This window comes from Temnothorax nylanderi, unplaced genomic scaffold (assembly GCF_030848795.1).
Source record: "Temnothorax nylanderi isolate EJ_2023f unplaced genomic scaffold, tnyl_v1.0 TNYL_tig0434_pilon, whole genome shotgun sequence".
Taxonomy (NCBI): Eukaryota; Metazoa; Arthropoda; class Insecta; order Hymenoptera; family Formicidae; genus Temnothorax; species Temnothorax nylanderi.
Genome location: NW_027249496.1, coordinates 44,101 through 67,763, shown reverse-complemented (window position 1 = coordinate 67,763; position 23,663 = coordinate 44,101). Strand labels below are relative to the sequence as shown.

Sequence of the window (23,663 nt, the reverse complement as noted above, 5' to 3'; positions counted from 1 at the left end):
TTAAAAACCGTTTTTACCTTATTCCGTTTGGGTAAAAAAGAATGTTCAGGAAATTTCAAGTACACATTTATTGAAAATCATAATTAAATTAGTTTCTCGTCTTAGTCGTCGGTTACATCGTTGCTGCTGGTCGTAGCCCGGTTATTATATTTATTAGATTTTATTCGTATTCATATCTCCGTATATGTCGTCCGCGAATATCCGCTGCAATCGATGCCATGTGTTCAATTATATATTACGCTGTAAATAACAAAATCTTTGTCCTCAAGTTAAAAATCGATCAAGAAAACACTTACCCGTGGCAGAGTTTTTACAATCGTTACACTGCATAATTCCGATTTGTTATGCGAAATAGTTAAAAAAGCTGTGCATCTTTAATTTCCATGATGCATTCTATTTCGCAATTTTAATGGAGGAGAGAGAAAGGCATTATTTAATATGCCTAATCTTGAGCAATGCTAACGATTAAAAACGTTAAACAGTGAGCAATATCAGCGATATAAAACAGTCTGGCAATTTTCGTCGTTAGCGGACCGAAGTACTTTTACTTATTGAAAATATCTCCGTCCGTAAGCTTTCTATATAAATAGGTTGTCTCTATTTATGTCAGAAAAATTTGATAAGAGTCAATATCTTAATAAGTTGGTTCGGATCGAATTAACAAGATAAAAAGAGATCTTAAGTTTAAGTTTAAGTCTGAAATAAAATTTTGATCGACAAGTATGAAAATAAATAAAAATATAGAGATCAGAAATTATCCAGAAAGATTTTCCATTTTTATCAAAAAAAAAAAAGAAACGAAAATATTTGAGCAATAAATTCGGCCAAAATAGTTATAAGTTCAGGGATATTCAATTTGCCAGTGTCTTTACAAATCCAAGTCTGACATCTCGCGGATCGATTTTCGAGTCGTAATCTCCTATTTCCTGATTAAGAATAAAAAGAAAAAGAAGGAAAATAACAAAAGTTTCGTACGTTCGTAATTGCTCGTCAACAGATTAGTCGTTTGCGCGTAGTATCGTCATCAAGGATCACTCAAGTTGCTATGAAAATCGCATGAAACGAGAATCGTAGAATATCTAACTGGCAGTTTTAACTCTTGCAATACGAATCTCGTAAAATTTTCATAGCAACCGGTGCAAGCCATCGTGACGATTGAGCGTGAATGGGTCTAATTGACTGCGAGAATAAATCCGCATATTGTTGATAACTTGCGATCAGATAACGCATTATTTTAATAATGGCAATTTTTTATATAATAATTTTTAATAATGACAAAAAAGTCGACCCCCTCTTTAAATCCAAAATTTAAGACGAAGAAAATTTTATAGATAGACGTCTTTAAAAAATAAATTTACTTATTAAATAAGCCTATTGATTAATATATAAAAAATCGTATATTTTTATTTTTTATATCTCTAAACATAATTATTAACCATTATTAAAACGACAAATTTATACATTGATTCGTATAACAAATAAGTAGATTATTAAGTTCAATAATGAATTGATTTGTAACACGATCAATGCGCGATTTCACATCGCAATATTATCAACAACAACTGCAGTGGATTATCCGTGCGCGATCGATTCTTGTCGACCATATAGAGTCAAGCAGACACCATTATCCCGCACTACGGCGCTATTCGCGATAATGAAAATGTAGTCATCGACATTATCGAATCGTCGTAATCTATAGGAAAGGAGAAATCGAAATTCCCGGAGCAGCGCGTTCGTCTGTCGTCGGATACACAGTCAGACGCCTCTATATATAGATGTATTTACATTAATATATAAGACTGGATCGAGGGTGTTCCTCGAGCGGCGCGTAAAGGGGGGGGGATAGAGCCTGCCAATTAGGCCATCGTGAGGGTGCCTGCGCCTATTCCGAAGCCCACGCCTTTGGGCCCATAATTCCGGCTGTAGCAGGAGCGGCAGTAAATGTCCCCGTCCGGACCGTCGTTCAAGTTCGTCGAATCCAGGGAACGGTGGCATTCGCCGCAGTTGAAGCACCGCTTGTGCCAAACGCGGTTCTTCGAGATCATCTGCTCGGCGGCGTACACCGGGTAGCCGCAGCGCGAGCAACCGTGCCCGTCGTTTCGTTTCTGGCCCAGGTCGGGCTTAGAGTCGATGCTGCGAAAAATGAAAAACGACGTCTGGGAATCTGATGTGATAGAGCGAAAGGGAAGACCGGAAACTGGTCTGATTTGTCAAGAACAATTGAGGTAATCCATGCATAATTATTATTTTCAAATGTATTTTTTGTTGAAATTATCATATAGTGTAGATAAAAAAAATAATGTAGAAAAATTGCACGCGGCTCAATAAGTCTTATCTTTCTATACGGATTTCTTGCGCAGGTGCGTGGATGAAAAGAATAATAGAAAAAAGTAACAGCTTGTTCCAGTATTTCCGTACATAAATCATGACGCTGTGTTTAATAATCCATTCCTATAACTTGCTTCTCACACGATTACTCGAGTGTTAAAAGAAAATTCTAATCAGAGAAGTAGGTCGATTATCAAGATCGTTATCAATCATCGAAGTTTCCCCGACAGCAAACTTTTCGCTATTGTATTTTACACCGTGTTTCAGAAACTAATTACTCTTGGGAAGCACGTCGAGATGCACTTACTATGAGGGGGCATGATCTCCGTTCGTCGAGATGAGAGTCGGTTTGTGGCCGAACCCGAAGCCTTTGGGCCCGAAGAGCTTTCCGTAGCACGCGCGGCAATGGATCTCCTTGTCGGGGCCGTCGCATGCCAGCATGGAGTCCAAGGGTCGGTGACACTCGGCGCAATTGAAGCACTTCTTGTGCCACATGGTGCCCTTGGCGAGCTGTTGTTCAGCGGCGAACACCATGCCACCGCAACGGGGGCAACCCTGCCCAGCTGGCGCCTTAATCGAGGTCGTATCAGGATTGTAGTAAGGTCGACTGGCCGAAATTTCGTCCTCCCTGCGGGTAATTAACGCGATTACGATACGATCTCGCCTGGTCGAATTTATATGTTTCATTTAATCTTAATCCGCGAAGACCATTTACGTCAACTGAATTTTTAACTGTTTAATTTCACTCAAACCGATAGGTCACAATAATAAAGTATGCAAATGAAGATGTATGCGCTGAAATTCGTAAGATTTTCTCTTATGATCGTGCTAATTCCGCTTGAAATTTAAATTTCATCTTTTATCTTCCAATTTCAGTATCTGTTAGTCCCTTCGAAATGTACTTGTCACTTTCCTCTTAAATTATGTCACAACATATGAAGTATTTTTATAACATGTTTTTCAATGATTTTTGTCCAAGATCGAAACTTTTTTCGTGAACTGTGTTAGAAATATATACTTTGCATTTATATAATAAAGTCGCTAAAGTTTTATACATAAGTAGATAAAATAATGCTCACACAAATTTTCTTTATAAACTTAGTGGTACAAACTTTTACGTAATTCTATCAATAATTACTTTATTAATTAGTTTCCGCTAACTATGGTCAATATCTTATGCTTAAACGCATTGCGAATCTGCAAAGTCATGAAATCACTCGAAGTCTTTACGAGTCTTCGTTCAACGCGCTCTACAGGCCCGGTGGAGAGCTCGGTTATTTAAATCGACTTGTATTTATAGTCGCGCGTTCAGCAGGGTTACGCGTAGACTCCCAGCATTGGAGCTCGAGACTTACGTGAGCCCGTCGGTCTGGAGGAATCCCGAGCCACATGCGAATCCGTATCCGTGCGGTCCCCACTTTTTCCCGTAACAGGTCTTGCAGTAAACATCCCGATCCGGACCGTCGCAGGCGATGATCGAGTCCAGGGTCTTGGTGCAGTCGTGGCACTTGTAGCACTTCCGGTGCCATTCGCGGCCCTTGGCGAGCACCTGCTCGGCGGCGAAGACGACGCCACCGCAGCGGGGACAGCCCTTGCCGGGCGGGGCCTTGATTATCGCGGTGTCGATCACGGTGGTGCGAGGAGCCGCATCGCTGCACCGCAAAGGGTCACTCACATTATTTCGCCGGTCGTTCTCGGCGACTGGGGCCGATCATTGAACCGCAGGGATTATACGGAAAAGCGATTGATTCTGCCCAATCGTCTCCTAAGTAAATTTGATCAGGCATCTGAACTCCACAGAAGACGGGAAACTTTGGGTTTTCCTCGATTTCAATTTTAATTTTAATTTTTAATTTTAACCCCGCTTTTCTTATCTCTGCGGCTCATTCGTGATATCACAAAAGAACGGAACTACATGCGAATGACAGGATGATTGATCGTCGGTAATCGCTTGGCAAGACACGTAGAAGAGATACTGAAGTTGTCCAATGTTTTGTCAACTCTTGACAAATCTTGTTAAAGAATGCAAAAAATTGCACAGTCATAAAGAGTCATTAAAATCACAATTTAAATTCCTGACTTTCTTCCGTGTCCGTAACACGCGATTACGAAGTTTTCATGGAGGTGTAAGTAAATTATACGTCACACGTCTGACTTTCTATTTAATTAATTAATTAAGGGAAAAGATGAGAGGGCTCTAGATCGACTTACATATGACACGTGATTACTAATATGATATCTAGTCGCAGGGGGTGTTAGCAATAACAATTCGGATTCTACATGAATTTCGGGTTTAGTTTCGGTTTTATAAGTACGTGCACACAAGACCGTACAGACCGTGTGATAACAGGAATGTCGAATGTATACGGAAGAGAGAGTCTCTAGCAACTATGAACGTCAGCGTGAGTATTCCACTAATGTAAAACGAATTATGATCGCCTGACTGAGAAATGACACTCGATATTCCGATACGATCAGCCGATTCGTGATGCCAGGGTGAGTAAGAGCGCAAAGCGTTAAGGCGTCGGTCTATATGTATGTATAAATATGTGTATATTATATATACCTACACATTATATGTATATATTATATATACACGGACACACACAGGCGCACGCATGTACACGGTGTTTTGGAGAAGGTGCGCGCCAGTAGCAATTTTTCTTATACTCTTCGAGAAAATCGAGAGTGATTTTTTTCTCACAAAAAATACAGCCTATCCGTATAGGGTTGCCACAGACCTGGAAAACTGGGAAAAGTCATGGAAATTTAAATTGGTCAGGGAAAACCTGGAAAAATTAGGGAAATATGTAAAAGAGCCTGGAATTTTGAACTTCGTTCACAAATGCTCTTATTCTAAAGAGTACTTATATTTTTTTGTATATCATATCTAACATTTATATTTTATTTAGTGCTTTTACTCAATCGCCTTTTTCCCTCATAACGTAGTTCTTTTTTCCAATACACATTATTTTTTGTTAGACTGAATTTGCATTCAGGATTATATTATGTTACTACTTCCAAGTTTGTGTTGCTTCTAATAAAATAAGCTGTATTTCCTGCAATCCCTGCTTCTGAATGTTAAAATTTAAGATTACGTATTCGTCATGGAAACTTCTCCATTATCGTCTGCGAAACATGGAAAAGTCAGGGAATTTCAAAATTCATTTTCTGTGGCAATCCTGATATATTATCTCTTTGATTTAAATCTTTGTAAATTTAAAACAGCTTTATAATACGAAAAAGTAATGAAAGAAGATTTTCTTCATGCAAATTACATATATATCTTTGGAAGTATAATCATGCTTGCAGAATATTACATTTGAATATTCAAAAGAAAAAGAGAGAGAGAAAAATTGCACAAATACTGACTTACGTATTTAAATATTAATTTGCAATTTTTATTTCTCATTTCCTTGACTCATTGTAAAATTCGATTAAAATTAATATTGTTTCAGGATCTGAAAAATTTATTATTCAACAGCAAGAAATAGTATTCCGATAATGTTTTTACTTTTAAACTCTAACTAATTTTTGATAATTAATATTGTACTTTGCTTTCGAATATTTCTTCTTATTTTCGTGTAAAGAATTCCTCGGGACAAAAGTATCCAATATTATTTTGTCAAAAATATTGAAAGAGAAATTGTTGTACAGATCCGGAAGATTCATTCTTTCAATTTCAAATGTAAATGCTCACAAAATAGTAAGGATGGTTTCTCGTTCTATATGCACAACGTGCAGAAGCCAAGAGATAAGCTCGATGAATTTTTTGCTAAGAAAAAAATCGACGCAGATTACTCGAAGATAAAGCTGTCGCTACTCGCGCCGCTCCTCTTTCTCCGAGCACCCTGTTTACGCGCGCAAAATAATCGTCATAACTAAGGGGGCGCGTACCCCTCGTCCTCAATATCGCACTGCAGCCCGATCCACATAATCCCGGCGTGGCCGACACCCCGCGGACCGAATTTCTTCGGATAGCAAGCTGTTAAGCAGACAAGCGCATCATATATAGTGAAAGTGTAGAAGCCGAGGCGGGATTTCTCTCTCTCGCGTGCTTCCCATCTCAGTCCCGACTCTGAAAACCCACCCATTGGCGTAGCAGTCACTCTGCAGGGCGCCGCCACCCTGGCCGTAGCCATAACCCTTCGGTCCGAACCTCTTTCCGTAGCATACTGCAGACAATATCGATTAAAGGTTTCACGTCGCCTAACGTTATCTCGTGATGATGGTCAGCGACAAAGACATAATCGTACAGATATGCTAATTACTAATACAATCTTTTATTTTCCTCTAGATTTTTTTTATGTCGCCATACCAGTTTGTCCTTTGCATTAAACACATAATGCAGTGTAACAAATTGAAAATTTAATAAGATTTGAATTAATATATACATATAGGATGTTTCAGATATAGGATAGAATTTTAATTATTATATGCATATACAATATTCTAGAACTTTCAGACAATTATTTTCTAGCGACAGTAGATTTAGAAAAACCTTGTGTATTTCAGATTACATTGTTTACATTAATATGCAATGATAAGTGAAACTTGACCGATATGTCACGTCGCCTGAAATAAAGACGTTCTCTTTAATATTTATTGGATATACGATCACGACATGCCTCAGCGGTCGAACTGGCAAAAATGCCCGTCACGAATTGAAGGGAGATCCAGATTCGAGCCCTGGCTGGAGTGATATTTTTCGCAATAAATTCTTTGCAATGATTTAAAAGGTGCTTATTAGCATTAATGTTAAATCAATTATCGATTTAATTATATGAATTTACTATTCCAATAAGAGATTGTCTTTCAAGATCAATAAGTAATCGGCGTGCAGTTTATTGAACGGAAAAAATATATAAAAAAGATGCAGCTCGATAAAAAATAGAGCTTCTCTATATTTATTTTAATGTGATTAGAAAAATGTTCCTTACATGCCTCTTTTCAACTATATTTAGAGGTTCAACCGATTTCTTTAAGACGCAAGGGAAAAAATAAAATTCTATTTTTTGACAGTTTTAATTCTCCTAGTCTTGAAATACTTGATCATCAATATTTTGGTACATTTACATATATTATTCAGCGGCTCATGTGCGGAAAATATCTGCATATATGTGTTAAATTATAAATTAAATTAATTCTGTACCACATTTCGCATATCTTGTACGTATTACGTCTTCATGCGCGCGATCGTACCGTAGCCTTACCTTTGCAATAAATGTCCTTGTCAGGACCTTCGCAGCAGTTGACGGAGTCTAATCTTTTCGAGCAGTTGGCACACTTAAAGCATTCCCTGTGCCATTGCTGCACGAAACACAAAGGATGGGTTAGTCACTGAAAATTCTAAGGAGAGGCGAAAGTACTATTGTACAATATTACTTCCTTGTACAATCGTTCAGGAGCGCAGACATTAAAAGCTCCTTGTATCCCGCCAAGATTTGTTTCAAGATTCCTGACAGTAGCAACGAGTAATGTGCTACTGTAAATCTTTATGCTCATTTAAGCTATTTTAATATTTATATCGTTCCAATTACTCTTACGAAACTCTTACACGTCGGCTTATATATTATATTATAGCTTTTTCCTAGAAAAACATTCTTGTAGTAGTTTCAAGATAAAAATAATGATTTCTAATGATCCGAAAAGACATTAATATTGAATTCAGTTCAAACGGCTTTCAAAGTTATTACAAAATACTGCAAATTGATCTTTAAATAATTAAAAGTTAAGAAAACAAGATTTATTTTGAAATTCTATGTTTCTTCCTCATTTCTAATAATATTTTATTCTAATTCTTAAAATTTTATCGATAAACTCTTGTTTATCATATTCATTTATAATATATTGTTTGACTATTTAAGATTTAAAAACTTTTTAAATTTCAATCTTCAATTGAAAACTTATTGTAAATAATACTACTAACTTATTATACTTAATACTAAATAGAAAAATAAAACTTAATACTAAAACTAACAGCATTTTCACTAACAATATTTTTCGTAATTTGATCTCTGTTATTTATGATTTCCTGTAGTAGAGCGGTAATTCTGGAACACGGCGGTCTAAATTTGTTCGGAGCAAATAAACAGATATTTCGCGCGCCATAGATAACAAAGACGAGAAAAAAGAATGATAGAACAATTGATTAATCCTTCTTCTGTGATACCTTGCAGCCCTTGTATGTTCGGGGGCTGTTTCCTGGCGGCGTGGAAAGAGTTTACAAACTGATTTTAGTAGGTAACAACAACAAGAACGAACGGAGTCAGAACGGAACGGTAGACAGATAGATAAATACGTTCAGGAGATAATAATCGTTCAACGTTTCAGAACACAGGACTGTCAATACGGATATATGTACAACAAATCGAGAAAGAATTAAGGAACTGGCCGTAAAGGGGACTGCAGATTCTTTAGACGGAAGATACCTCGACAGTATATCTCGCGGTCGGGACCATCGCAATGAAGCGTCGAGTCCAGAGTACGGCGACACGTTTTGCACTTGAAGCACAGTTTATGGTAAGCCTAATCACAAGAACGAGGATTGACGAAAAACGGCGGTCTGCTGGAGTCCGACGAGACGGTTTATCGGTTCTTGGTGCCGCGACGAATCGTCGAATATGTCACAATTTCTACATTTCGATCGTCAGATCGAGTGCCTTAAGAGAAGTTTAGTGCTTTCCTTGATTCTACAACGGTATCGAAGATTTCATATCGGAGAGTGCGTTCGCATGTGATGTGATCCAAGATTTAAAAATTTTGACGAAGTAGGTATCACAAAATTCAAGGAGACGATATACGATTCTTCGTTTTCAAGGAGAATTGCGAGCAGGAATTGCGTAACCGAATTCTCGCGCAGAGAAGTGATTTCAACGGTACGCCGCGCGCCGGTGAGTCACACGGACGACGAGAAAGATGGATCGCCGTCGCCGTTTTCGCGCGCGGATTATCGCTGGACCAGATTGTCGGCCAGCAATTAGCCTCCATTTCTCTGGTTCCGAGCGGCGCGGCGCTCCTTCTGGTAGCGAGCCATATTATCGCCGGGTATCGGGCCGGCTAAGATTGGCCGGCCAGTTGGTGCGCCGCCAAAATCATTCTCTCTGACGAAACCACCGAGAAAGTTTCTAGGCTAGCACACCCCCGGTCCAGAGCGAGGAATCTTCCTCCTCCTCCCCCCCCCCTCCCATCCACCCCCGTTCCTCTCGCCCGGCCGCTGTTTTTTTCCTCACATTGTTATGAAATGGAGATTGGATAAGATTACGGGGACGCGTGACGCGGTCCATTACCACGCGCCGCGTGCCGAATTTAGACGCGCGGCAAAAGCCACGATACGCCGCGGCCGCGGCCGCGCGTTGCCGCAGCTGTTTTGTAATCCGCGCGGCGCATTTTTGCCGCGACGCGGTAAGTTCCGTCCAGATTTTCCGAAATACATGTGAGTAAGCGCGACGATGAGGACGGCCGATTGCGTCAATCTTGTCTGTCGTCGCGTCAGCGACCGATTTTATTGCTTCGCGTGCTAAATCGCGCGCTACAATCCCGCGAGCCGCCCTCGCCCGTTGAAATATCCTCGCGGTTCGAGGCTGCCCCACCCACAGGTGGATCGCAGCGCGCACCTAGAATAAGGCTGCAATTCGAGGAGTACGTGAAGGGCTATTTTCGACTATCATCTGTCAATCTAAAAACAGAGATCGGTGGAGGAAGCACTTGATGAACAAATAAAAAAAACCATATGGTCGCGTTTTGATTTCTGAATAAAAGTGGTAATTGCAAACCTATGTATTAAAAGATTATCTGGTATATTTACGTTCTATAGAACGTCTATAATTCGCACAGTATCCCGAAACTCGCACGCTTTCTATCAATTATCTTCACGAGTAAAAGATTAATGGTCCGTTCAACGTATCCGAAAGATTAATGGAAAAACTGTATACTTATGATTAACTGAGGTATGTCGACTCTCCTTTAATCTTTTAAACTGCACGAGCGAACGATCGGTCGAAGCACCAAGGAGACGCAAGACTTCTATCGTTGTGCATTTAACGCTAAATACATATAATGTTCACACGTCGCTGGTAAACAATTAAACTTTGATGCTAATAGGATTTCTTAATTGATTGTTTGCCAGGGTCTCTATTTGTGTCGCATTTAGTGTTAAATGCGCACCGCGTACGCCTTATCTTTTAAATGGACTTACCCTTCCTCGGGCCAACATCTGCTCGGCGGCATAAACGTACCCTCCACAGCGAGGACATCCCTCTCCCTCGGGTGCTTTGGCGATAGCTCGCGGCTCGAGAATAGCGTTCGAACCTCGCGAAAATTCACCCCTAGAAATTCAGTTCATATTAAAATCCATCCACCAATAAAGTTTACACAATATCGTCGTAAGGTTCAGAGGTAAAACGAATCATTTCATTTTTGAGATTATCACTTTTGACATATATTTACAATAATTTTTTTCATATGGAGTAGTGTCTTATATATAGAGCTAAAAGGGATGATCCACCAAGACACCAAGATTAATTCGTTTTATCTTTGAATCTCATAATTCGGTAATCAGATGTAAGCATTGAACGTGGAAGCCATTAAATACAGCACACAGATAAAGTAATATTTAAACAATGAAATTGATGGTTCACACGTAAAGTAATAGATATGATAATTATAAAACAGAAGTTTAGTAACTGTAGTAATTGAAATAATTAATTAGAATTTGATATCCGAGTAATCCAGATTTTCCAAATCAAAGTTTTTTAAATCAAAGTAATGTGAAACATTTAAGGAATTCAAATCTGGAAGTCTAAAGTACATTTTTGGAAATTTATGTAAATATGTTATAGAGGTATGTATAAGAAAAAATCGAGAAGTTGAAACTAAAAAGAAACTTTAGCTAGGAAAGACTTAAAGTATGTATAAATAACAAAAATATTTTGGTTACTAAAGCAAAAATATAATTATCGAGCATTTATAACTACCAGATTAATTTATATGAGCATCGAAATCTACCATATTTCGTTAAATACTTTTACATTTCAATAAAATACTTTACAGGGAATTATGAAAACTTATTATGTATCAAAATTTGAGGAACCTATTAAAATGCGTATTGTGATCCGTCAATTCCACTGAACACGTTCTAAACACTACTAGTCTACAGAAACAAATAGCGCCATCAAGACATCCCATTCCGACGAACATCAGAATTCTTCGAATAATCGGACGCAAATATACAAGAAGAATACGATGCTCTATTTTAAGATGCCCAATATCAAGTCTTGCATTGGTCAAGACGCAAGTAATGGAAGAGAAGTACATGGATATTTATATGAACAAAATGCTTATTTTGCACCACTTGCTAATTGATTCTTGGGCAAGTATTACAAATAACTTACATTCGTTTAGTTAGCCTTTCGAAAAATCAACTTTTTTTTTTAAATTCTATCTGACACGTAAGGTACACCAAGTATATCGCGTACAATATATCAAATGTAGAAACTTGAAACTTCTTTAAACTTTCCAAACTCCAAAATATACTGCAATAAAATCTTACATAAAGTCAAAAACTTTTGTTCCGATTTTGCATTAATAGTTAATATCTTCTTGCATTATATCCGATTTTCGTTGGAGACATCGAAGAAAGTTACGTCAAATTTGATAAGGCCGGGAGATAACATAAAATACATCAAATAGTATTACGGGTTAGCTTGTTAGGCAAGTGTTAGTCAACGTGTTAGCGTAATTTTTCCCCTTCGCAACCACGGTACGTGGCTTCCGCCGAGCCCCGAGAGAGGAGAGCCGAGAAGCAAACCGTACGTAATACGGCATAATTGTGCCAATGAATAATTTGTCAAAAAAAGAAAAGGAGAGACAGACGGAGAGAGAAAGAGAGATAAAAGAGAAGGGACAGGGGTAGAGGGGAATATAGAAGTGCCGCCGTGTCGGGTACAGTGTGGAGAGCCTGTGCGTGCGTATACGCACGCATCCGTACCGTGAGGTGAAATATCCTCGACACAGTGAAGTAACACCGATCGTGCCTGTCCTCCTTGTAGCGTGACAAAATTGCGCCGCTGAGATGGGGTTTTACATTTACGGTACAGTGGTGTATGTACAGCGGAATACGTGAGCGGTGCAGATGCACATGCACTTATCACGATTGGTTGTTTAGATTCGTCCTGGCGGTCCAGAAACGATCCAAAAGCGAAGTGGACACAGTGTGCTTCATCACTATGTGCCAAACTTAATAAAAGAAAAACTGTATATGTTAAGAAATCCCGCGAGTATGCTCGAGTAAAGTGTTAAAATAGAATTGATCTTTGAGGTATATAATGTAGTAATAGGTAATAATAGGATAGGTAGCCCACAATTTCTTTCATTTATAAGTTCATTGACCGATTTGCACGTATCTGATTGAACATCTTCTTCCCCCGCTAGATTTAAATTTAAATAAAGCTCATTCAATTAAATTAAATTTTAACAAGGCTTAATTCATGAAACTGAATCACTTCTTTTCTATAATTTACAATTTAATTTATAGTGTATGTAGAATTGTATCTTGAAATATTTATACCAAGGAATAATTCTCTTCGTTTAAGGTCAATGAAAAGGCAGACAGGGAAATCTGAGACACAGAGCACGACAAGTGCATTTGCACCAGACTGTGAACACGCACTGTATCCTACTAACTACTGACTACTAACTAGGAACATAGCCGACAGGTATGAGGGCTCATCTCAATGGCATTATCATCGCTACTTCGCAACATTGTCGCTGTCGAGAACGGTGTTGATCGCCGTTACCTCATTATATCGACATAGTACGCGAATACACTAACACGCACGCGGGCACGCACGCACGTACACGCACGCACGCGCCAGCACCCACGCAAGTAGTTAAGGCTAAGTGTTAGCGAGATTATACGATTAGAAGTGGTGCGAGAGAGGCCATGCAGGAGAGCTACGTGTATATAAGCTACAAAAAAGAAAAAGAAGCTTCGTCACGCGGCGAAAAAGAAAAAAAGGAGAGATAGCGAGAGAAAGAGAGAGAGAAAGAGACAGCGAGATAAGAGAGAGAGAGACAGAGGCGCAATTTGACTCGATGCTCACCATTCTTGTACTCGGTATTTTCTCTTTATCACGCAGCTCGTACTATGTGATAAAGTAACAACGGTATATTGTTCAATGCTTGCCTCCGGTTGGCTCGTGCTCGGCGGGGCTGGCGGGGGCGGGGTGTGTCGTGTGTTTCTTTTCTCTTATATTTTCGTTCTCGTATACATATATATATATATATATATATATACATTTTTATCTCTTTTTTCGTAAGCTTCGTCCCCTTTCTCGGCGAAAGAGAGCCTGAAGGGAGGAAGACGAAGGGCCGAGGATGCGGGTTTCGTACGCAAAGGCTCGACGTCACAGAGAAACAGAGAAGGAACACGTGCGGTGAAACGTGTGCACGCTTCAACAGTCTACTTCCGTAGATTCATAGAGTCTCTCGTGTCGTTCAGTCCCGGTCAAAATTACAGTCGTACGTGTTGAAAGCGAGTTCGCGCTTCAACGCTATGGATTATATATGAAAGTGAGTGTTTCGACATTTATTCGCGATTATATAGGATAATTATCTTAATAACTCTCCGTATTCCATAGCATTCAAATCTTAACTTGTCGAATTTATCAGTTTCAATATCTGATTACACGGAATTCAAAGTAGACTCGCGCACGGTAATTTACATTGAGGATTTCGCAACTTTGACCGGGCTCAACTAGCATGGCTCCGTTCTGCGTTTTTCGAACGATGCGCTCGTTATGCACGTCACTCGTACATTGATATCTGTCTACACACTGAAAGGTAATGGGGAAACGTGTGTTATATTCGTTAATGAAAGACACCGCTTGGTTGTTTTGTTTCCAGTTTTATCTTTCCCTTTTTTCCACTTTTAATGGCACTTATTACAGATGGTACAAATGATCCTATAAACTAGCGTATGTATTTCGCATAGAAGAAAAAAAAATTAACACAGAAGAAGAAGAAGAAAGAAAAGAGAAAGAGAGAGCACAATTCAATCGATCAGGGACGTGACGATGTTGGCCGGTCACACCGGGAGACGATGAGGGAAAAAGGGATTCGGGGAAAAGGGGTTAAACGTTGGACTAAATTGAACGTCGTTCACGATGATGCACGACGGTGACGCGAGAAGTAAGATCGATAGGGTAAGGACGGATCTTTTTTCGAAGAGGATAGAGAAACGCGGTGACATGCTCGCCTACGGTGATGACAGACTCCAAAGAGGTGGGAATAAAACAGTCTGGTCCTAAGGGACCCTCTAGATTCAACTATCAGGACACGAAGGACCGTCTAGATCTAATTCTTATGAGAGAGAGAGAGAGAGAAAAAGACAAAAATCGAGGCGGAGATTCTCTCTTCGTCATGCATCGAGAATTTAAGAGAAAGGGGAAGGAAAATGTAGAAAAACGCGGTTCACTCTGTCGGACACGCTGTACACGTATACATAGACGCGTGTTCTCCTGGCATCCTGGACGAGTTTGCGCAGGCAGCGGCTTCTTCCGAGTTGCTGGAGGCGCGATTGACCAAGAGAAGAATTCATGCTGATGGATCACGGGCGGTTCACGGACGGTTGGTCGGTCGATTTTCAGTTTCGCACACGTGGAGGGTGTCTTTACGTGGAGAGGGTAGAACAACAGAGACGCTCCCGACGTGGGACCACGTTGGTGGTAATGCTACTCAGGAATAAGGGAAGAAGAGGGGGGGGGTATCGGGGGTCGAGGTTGTGCGACGGCAGATGCCACTCACTCGTTCTTCGCTTGAAGATGCTCGCCTTGGTCCATGGACAGGCAGCCAGCTCCGCCGCCGAAGCCGTAGCCCTTAGGGCCGAACTTGCGGCCGTGGCATACTTTGCAGAACAGCTCGCCCTCGTGCTCGGAGCAGTTTGTCGAGTCGAGCGGTTTGCTGCAAAGACCTGCAACACACGGTCGTCGTCCGTCGTTGGAGATTACGGCGCTTCCTGCTGGATGTACTCGAGTGTCGAGGTGTTAAGTACCGTAAACTATACTGCGCTATATATATCGCGGGATATGTACTTGGACAAATGTCTAACTTATTTTAATTCGGCAATTTTCTAAGTGTATATCTCAAATAAGCATATTTTAGAATATTCTCACTTATATTCTGCACTTCATTATCGAAGAATAGCGCGTAAATATCGATGTAAATGTACTTAAGTATTGGAGTGCCATTATTTTCCGCACAAATATAAAAAAGTATATAATATACTCTTTAAATTCTTACATATATTATATGTTTTTGCACGTATTCAAAAAAAGTAATATTTTATTGATACGCAATAAAATATTCGAAAATATTTACTGTAATATTAGTGAGTAAGATACGTCAATTCACTTATGATTCATTTCTTAAAATTCATTCCTTTTTAGAAATAGTTATTATGTATGCATCTTTTCAAGCCACGGCAATGTTCAACAATGAGATTATTGTGAATTATTCACATCGGTCATTGCACCCGAAAGCACACTACCGGACAGCCGACAATTGATTTTTGGCAACCTGCAGACCTGATTACAATCGCGACGGACTAACCGAGCATAAAATTTATTTTAAACCAGCCTAAAAATAGGAAACTCGATAATGTTTTCCGTAATGAAATTATTTGGTCATTCTTACAGTACACATAGATGTCACAGAACACATAGAAAAGCATACCATTAAATTCAGATAAAGAGATAAGTTTCAAAGAAATTTTGAAAAAGCAGAAGCACATAAAAAATAAATAATTTTATGTCTCTTATGTTAATGCATTTTTTTACGAATAAAATCGAGCGTCTCAAATTTACTGAAATATCTGGCTATTTAAATGGTGATTGCGTACAACAATGCGCTGTTTCCATTTATACTGTTTTTATTATAAGAAAATATAACTGTTCAGAAATATTTTTATGTCAATTAAAAGCTCTCAATAAATAAATTTATAAAAATGTACTTGTATTAAAATATGCTATTTGCACGATAAATCCTTTTGCCATCTATATAAAATTAGATATACTTATCTATATTAAAAAATTTTTGTGTATGTATTATAACATCTTTTTCCTTTATATTTTTAAGTTACAAAATGACATCGGTTCTCCTGTTAATTTCAACGTATTGATTCGTTGCTCTTATGTGACTAAAAGAACACTTGTTTGCATTCTCTCTATTTATAAAATTATAAAATTACGTTTGTTTACTCACCGCACTTGAAGCACGTTTTGTGCCATTTCAACCCACCGGCAACCCGCTCTTCTGCAGCGTAAACAGATTTGCCACATTTAGGGCATTTTGGATGTTCCACGGGCTTGAAAGGCATTTTTATACTGAAAAGGAAACTCTGTTATCGCGCGTATCTTACTGCACCGAAATTAGTCGCAAGTCAATCATCGTCATGTCAAATCAAGAAGCTGTTGTAGTGTCAAATTATTATTTTTTACTGTTAAACAACTGAAAAGATAACGTAATCTTATGATAATTAGTTCGTGACGCTAATACAATTAGAAGTGCATTATAATTATTTAAACGTTGGAAATGACTTATATTCTTTAAAAAAAAAAATCTCGTGGAAGGATCTGAACGAGAGCAACACAATTTTATAGCGAAAACATTTTAACAAAAATTTTATAGTTTCGAAATCCAAAATCCGTAATCAAATTCGACATCTTTATTAATATCGAGAGGAATCATCGCCGGTACGGTAACCCATTTTGGTTACCTAACCGGTCGCTTACGAGGACGTAAACAATCCGCGTTTCCGTCTGACTCGTCGGCAACCAGTTCTATTTTCGTGGCCAGCTTAAAGCGCGCGCACGGTTGAGCAAGTGGAGGAACGAACTATATAGAAAGGGGAATAAAAGTATATCACGCACGATATACTAAAGCATTGAACAGATGTACGATGGTAAATATGTCTTTCTACTTACATAGAGGAAATTTTGTTAGTAAGCTCGATACATTTAAATATTTGAAGAAATTGCGAATTATATCAGAAGTATTATTTAATAATATAATAATTATATTAATAGAGCGAAACTAGAAACTAAATGAAAGAGAAAAAAAGTTTATTCAAAGCCTAGATATCAGTAATTTATTTGATAAATAAAAGAATAAAGAATTTTGGCGAATTAAGATAGAAAATACATAAATAATGAAATGTTAATCTTACAATTAGATTATTTTCAAGTAGACGTATTGTCATTTTTCCGATAATAACTATCGATATATAGATTAAAACATTATATTTTGAATTTTATTTCACTTCAAATTCTTTAAATGATATCTGCATGAAAGAACAGAAGAATTTAATTATGTATCCAAATGTCAAACAAAACGGACGATAACTTCGAATTACTCTGTATTATAAGAAAGTAATATTGTATATTGTCATTACAGATATTTATTATTTAGATATTAAAATTTCGATGATTTCGGTAGAGATACAATGTAGAAAATCTTTAATTATTTAAAATGGATATTTACGTCCACTGTATAAACTACTGTTGTTGAAAACGTAGAAGTAAGTATATAACGATTGATCTACACGCTTGTTGCAACGAAATAGTGATGATATCTGGCACAAACATTAATGGATGTGCGTAATAGCGTTTGGCAATGCTAGTTAATCATATCACGTAGCAATAATATTTCGCTTTAATAGCATACACAGATAATGGTGATGATAGTAGTAACATTTGGCAAAATGTCGTATAGATAAATGCATTATAATAATATTCTGCAAAAATATAATAAATACAACGATAATAGTTGAAATAAAGATAAAGATAAACTAATTACTTTAAATTTATTATTATTGCAATAGTACTTGCAGTTATAATGAATTGTGTGCCTTTCTATAAAGCATAATTTTAAATATCTGGTTTTTTATTCTCATATTTCTTTTTCTGCTGCCTAACCACGCGTCAAAAATAGCTTAAACTATTCTCATTATTATTATAGTTGTTGTACGCATTATCTATCATTGTTGCAAGAATTTAATTTTTAAATTGCAAAAAGTATACGGATATTATTCTACATATGGAGTGGTAAAAGCCATAGTGATGTAAGTCAATTTTTTAAAAATATTGACTTGTGTGCATAGATGCAATTTATATATTGTGTAGATTGCATCTATACACACAAATCAATAATTTAAAAAATTTGACTTACACCACTATGGCTTTTACGCCTCCATATAATAATGATAAACGCCTGTGAAATGGGGAAAATGTTTAGCGACTCTGTCGAATGTGCTATTACTACTAACAATGGTAGGAAATAGTAGAGATATTTATTAATATAGTAGAGATATTTATATTACTTTTTTAATTTAAGTTCAGAAATAAATTTTACGTTACATCGAATATCTTTTAATATTGTTTTCGTTTTCCTACAGATTCTATATATTTGCAACGTTATTTTATAGGTATGTACTAGCTTAAGCTGTCCGGCGTTGGCCGTCGAAGAACACCCGTGAAAACACATTTTACTTCTTTTCACCCCGTTAGGGGTCAAATTTCTAAAAATCTTTTCTTAGTGGGTGCTTACGTTATGGAAGGAATATACTTCCTGAATTTCATGTTTCTAGGTTTAGGGGTTTGGGCTGGACGTTGATGAGTCAGTCAGTCAGTCAGTCAGTCAGGATATTTGTTTTTATATATGTACAGTGTCCCAGAATATTTGCACTCTTTTCGAGTACAATAGATCAGTGTCCATAAAAGTGAATTATGTCACTTTACAATTTTAAGTGGAAAATTTTACTCTGTTAGTCATTTATCAGTCGATCTTTAGTGAATCGTGATTCACTCCGATAGACCAGTTGCTCTAAAAATTTAAGTAAAAAATTCACTCCTATCTTATGAGCGCCCACATTTACTCAAATTAGAGTGACTATCCTCTTTGTTGGAGTGACTATCGCAATCACTCTAATATATTAGTGGCGAAATTCTATGAGATTTAGAGAGTAGATTTTAAATATTTTCAAGTGCAATAAATACAATTTTAATTGTCAAAAATAGAATTGTTAAAAATATAAAAGTATATGTACATATTTAATTAATCATATTTTATCTTGTACTCACTGATTTTTTTACTTTGCATAAATTTATTAAAAAGTTATTATTTTTCTAAATAGGTAATTCTATAATAAATTAAATTTTATAATTTTACAACTTTTATTTTTTAAACCGAATAAGTAACATTTATTTTTTAATGTTATTATTTTATTCATTAAAATTTTACTTTAATTTGCGCTAAAGCTTTTATTTATATGTAATTTACTTAGATGTAAAAAATTTAAATTACAGTTTGTAAATTCAATTATTTAAAATACACCATTAGTAATTAGATCACAAAATCTTATTCGTAAAATTTGAAGATTATTAATAAATAACTCAAGAAAAATAATAGAATCTACTAATAAGATGCAACAATTGGACGATTTTACACCGAGGAGTCGGTCTTACTTTGCCTTACTCTGTATATATAGGTAGTCTTTATAAAACAAATTTGTCAAATTTAAAAATAATTAACCAATACATAGAAAATAAGCCGTTAGTAAAATACATATTTTAGTAGCCGTGTTATCATAAAAATATAGTATATTTGCTATAACTGTAATTTGGATTAATATTTAATAATATTCTATTTTCAATTAAATATTTAAATAATTGTTCATTCCCCTTAAAAAATTGATTTTAATTCATGTCTATACCGTTCATGTACCCCCGGTAGCGATTAGCGCGTTTTAGCTGCACAAATGCTCTCCGTTACCACTGACAGTAGTATCCGGTAACGATATGACACGCCAGTAGTAGTAGAAGCAGTAGAAACAGGCGGCACCGCGCTAAAGAGAAAGAAAGAGAGAAAGAGAAAGAGAAAGAGAGAGAGAGAGAGAGAGAGAGAACGCGGGCGATTCTATATCCGTGCAGACGCGTGCAGGCGAGTCCGCGAAGCCGTATTAGGGAAGGCGCTAGGTTCTCCACGATAGCGGTCTCCTCGTTTTACCCCTACCGTTCAATCGCACGCATATTCGTGGATGGAATGCGCGGTAACCCAACGCGTGTCCTGCCACGCCGATAGGGCTGCAAAGTGTCCCTACACGTCGAAGTGTTACGTTACACGCGAAAATAAGAAACCAGGCACCAACACGTTACCTCGAAATTTATAAGATTTATCTGTTTACATTAAACATCCTTTACTATTTCTGCATATAATTTATACATTATTCAATTATTATTAATTAATTGTTGTATATGTATGCCCCGCTAATAATGTTTATATAGACTTGTTATTAAATTGATTTAACAATTTAAAGCATTAAACTTTAAAAAATTTATATTACAGTATTATATAGTTATATAGTTATATAGTTATATTTATTATATTAGTATTATATAGATACAGTACAATATATTACTTTGTCATTGAAATTTCTAAAATATTGAAAACTTATATTTTATGTATGTTACTTATACATGCATATATTATTAATGTTAATAAAAATATACAATGTCCATGAACCGCACAATCTTTACTCTTAAAACTTCAAACCCCGGTGTTAAATTGTTGAAATGAGTCATGATTGAAGGACCTGCGCAATATTGACGAGCGCTATAATTAAATGGAAATATGTATAATAATGATACGAAACGGCCAAGAACAAGCAATTGTAGCGATGTGGTAAGTGTTGGCATTAACAAACGCGTGTATGAATCATCGGTAATTATCATAAATTCTTGCTTTACAATATTTAACCTTTATACTTGTAGCGAAGAAAATAATTTACCAAATGAGAAAATAATTACTTCACGAAATAAAAAAGTTTTTCGTCACAATCGAAATAAATAATTCCTCCTGATAAAAAATAGTTTAATTTAGCTTTTGTGAATATCTGAAAATATTATCATGGCATGTGTATCAAACTAAGTTTGCTAAATCATATTTGGATAGCGAATAGACAAATTTAGGATCCTAAAATTAGATCATGTTATAAAAGTATAAGGAAATCCTAATATCCCGATGACTTGCGTGATACATTATTACATTTGATGTATATCTATATAATAAAACATTTTAAATAAAACATGATATCTCATGTTACATCAATTCGAATGAAGGAATCAAAATATTATCACGGTATACGAGAATCTCCATCCTCCTATACCTGCCTATTACTCTTCGAGCATTAGTTTATTAAGTAATATCGTCCAAATTAAACGTTGAAATTATAGAAGAATTCTTAATTCTCAATTCTCCTTCATTCGTAACAGATGAAGGATATCTCTAACGTATTCTTGAAACATCGCTAATTCTCTTATCGCGTTAAACGTATATAAATGTTTAAATAACAGCCTTTTAACGTATTAGTTGGAAAATCCATGTTCTTATCCAGGCTCGCATTTTATAATTAACTATCAGCTTACAAGTAATGTTATAATGATTTTATAAAATAAGCATCGGGACTATTTGGTTAATCATGTTCGCTACTTCGCTCAACGTGGTAATAATATCTCGTTCGAATTTATTTGATAACTTAGTTTAATTAGCATCGCCAGCCGACGAGAGACTGTTTCAGTAACTAATAATAGCGGGGGAAATGCGTTCGTATTTTTAAAATTAGTTCGGTAACTCGAATGCACATGATAATAATAACTTTTATGATTACATGCAACTTTATTTTATGCAAGATTTATTTAAACGTTATTAAATATCGCAAATATTATTTACAATCTATTCGGAAATTTTTATATAAAAAGATTATATTTTACTCATGTTTTAACTGCCTATGTGTTTCTTTAGATACAAGAAGCATCATCAGTGTTATAAATTTAATTCACTAGAATTGTTAGATTTGATCAACTGAAATTTATTTATTTATGTATTTATTATAAGAGTACAATCTAAAAAAATTTTGATATTTTTATTTCTACTATTTTTATTCCTTCATCCTTTCTAACGTCTTAGGATCGGCGGGCAAATCGGCGGGCAGCTTAGTTTGTCAACTTTATTAATATCTCATATGTCTAATTATAACGTAATATAGAATCTATGTTGAGTGATCGTGATTCTATTTTAATCTCTACACGATTAGATATTAAGGACATTAGATTTTCCAGCATGCCATATTCATCTTAGACAGCACAGACATCCTTCGCCCTGTCCATCTATGCGGTCTGCCGCGCCAATTATATTATTATCGTTAAATCTTGTTAACTATATCTTCGTTTATTAAATAAGGCTATAAAATGTTCCTCAAATTCGGGATCAGCTTTCGACCGAATCGTCAAAATCCTTCCACATATAAAAATATCCTAACCAAAATTTCAACTTAAAAGGGATGATTCAATTGTACGTACGAAATATTTTTTACATGTTTTTTTTTTTACTTTTTTCTGCCTCCAATATAATAAAAATGCGTAAATTATTAATTTAAAATAAAACACTGTATAATTTAAAAACAGTAGCAATTTTCTAAAATTCAGAGTTAGATAAGACTGTTTGATAAGTTATCAATTTTATCAGGAAAAACTAGCGGTCCACAGTTGGCTGCATGGGTAAATTGACAGATTTATTGTATTTTATATCTTTTATAATTAAAATAATAACTTTATAAAAATAAATCACTAAATAGTTGCATAAACAGAATCAAAATTTTATGAACTACATAATTTGGCAAGCAATTTAGTTCGTACCGCTTAAGAAAGATCATCATTTGATTGCAAACTGATCTTTATAAAAAATTTCGGAAATATTATCAATCGATAATCGACAATTCACCCAAGTAGCTGACCTGATGTATGTTCAAAGACCTCGATGAATATCTTTCATGGCACTAAACGAGTCTCAGTACTTCGGAAGAAGACGAAGACACACGAGGAAAACAGACAAATCACGAGGCTGAAGTAAATCACGCTTGCAATGATTCTACGTGCACTTCTTCAGAGCGATACAGATAGCGATATTTGTGTATTGTCGTCGGTGTCGTCGGTATATGCGGCATCGATCGATGCGGCTAAGAAGAGTGTCATCAGCGATAGTGGTACAGAAGTGTCTGATAGTAGTAGCAGAGTAGTATAGTATGTATCCGCGCCACACTGTTATCTCTTGGTACTCACCACTAATCGATCGTAGTCGCGCGAGAAAAAGAAAGGAACAGATAGAGAAACGAATAAAGATAGGGAGAAAGAGAGAGAGAGAAGATTTCGAGTAAGTGGATTACAAAACACCGAACACTCTACACCGCACTAATACTGGATTCGAATGACTGTGCTCGCGTCGGG

The 23,663-nt window shown here is 36.6% G+C and overlaps 1 protein-coding gene and 1 long non-coding RNA gene across 7 annotated transcripts; one reads left to right on the top strand and one right to left on the bottom strand.

Annotated features, from left to right (window-relative positions):
• Positions 1-53: 53 nt before the first annotated feature.
• On the bottom strand, positions 54-23,657 carry LOC139782699 (muscle LIM protein Mlp84B). Of its 6 annotated transcripts, none has more exons than XM_071721734.1 (9): positions 23,499-23,657; positions 16,588-16,709; positions 15,133-15,298; positions 10,526-10,655; positions 8,760-8,856; positions 6,419-6,503; positions 3,684-3,980; positions 2,636-2,956; positions 54-2,133 (listed from the first exon to the last, which is right to left on the bottom strand). In XM_071721734.1, exons 2-9 carry the CDS (start codon positions 16,700-16,702, stop codon positions 1,857-1,859), a joined length of 1,488 nt encoding a protein of 495 aa, XP_071577835.1. In that variant the 5' UTR covers positions 16,703-16,709; positions 23,499-23,657; the 3' UTR covers positions 54-1,856. The 6 variants fall into 6 exon arrangements, 5 of the variants coding, with proteins under 5 accessions (XP_071577835.1, XP_071577833.1, XP_071577834.1 ...); XM_071721732.1 differs by lacking the exon at positions 6,419-6,503 and adding an exon at positions 6,226-6,313; XM_071721733.1 differs by lacking the exon at positions 8,760-8,856 and adding an exon at positions 7,542-7,638.
• Positions 2,094-3,271, top strand: LOC139782702 (uncharacterized). The gene is made up of 2 exons (XR_011720951.1): positions 2,094-2,225; positions 2,596-3,271. It is a non-coding gene; the product is annotated as an uncharacterized lncRNA (long non-coding RNA).
• Positions 23,658-23,663: the final 6 nt, after the last annotated feature.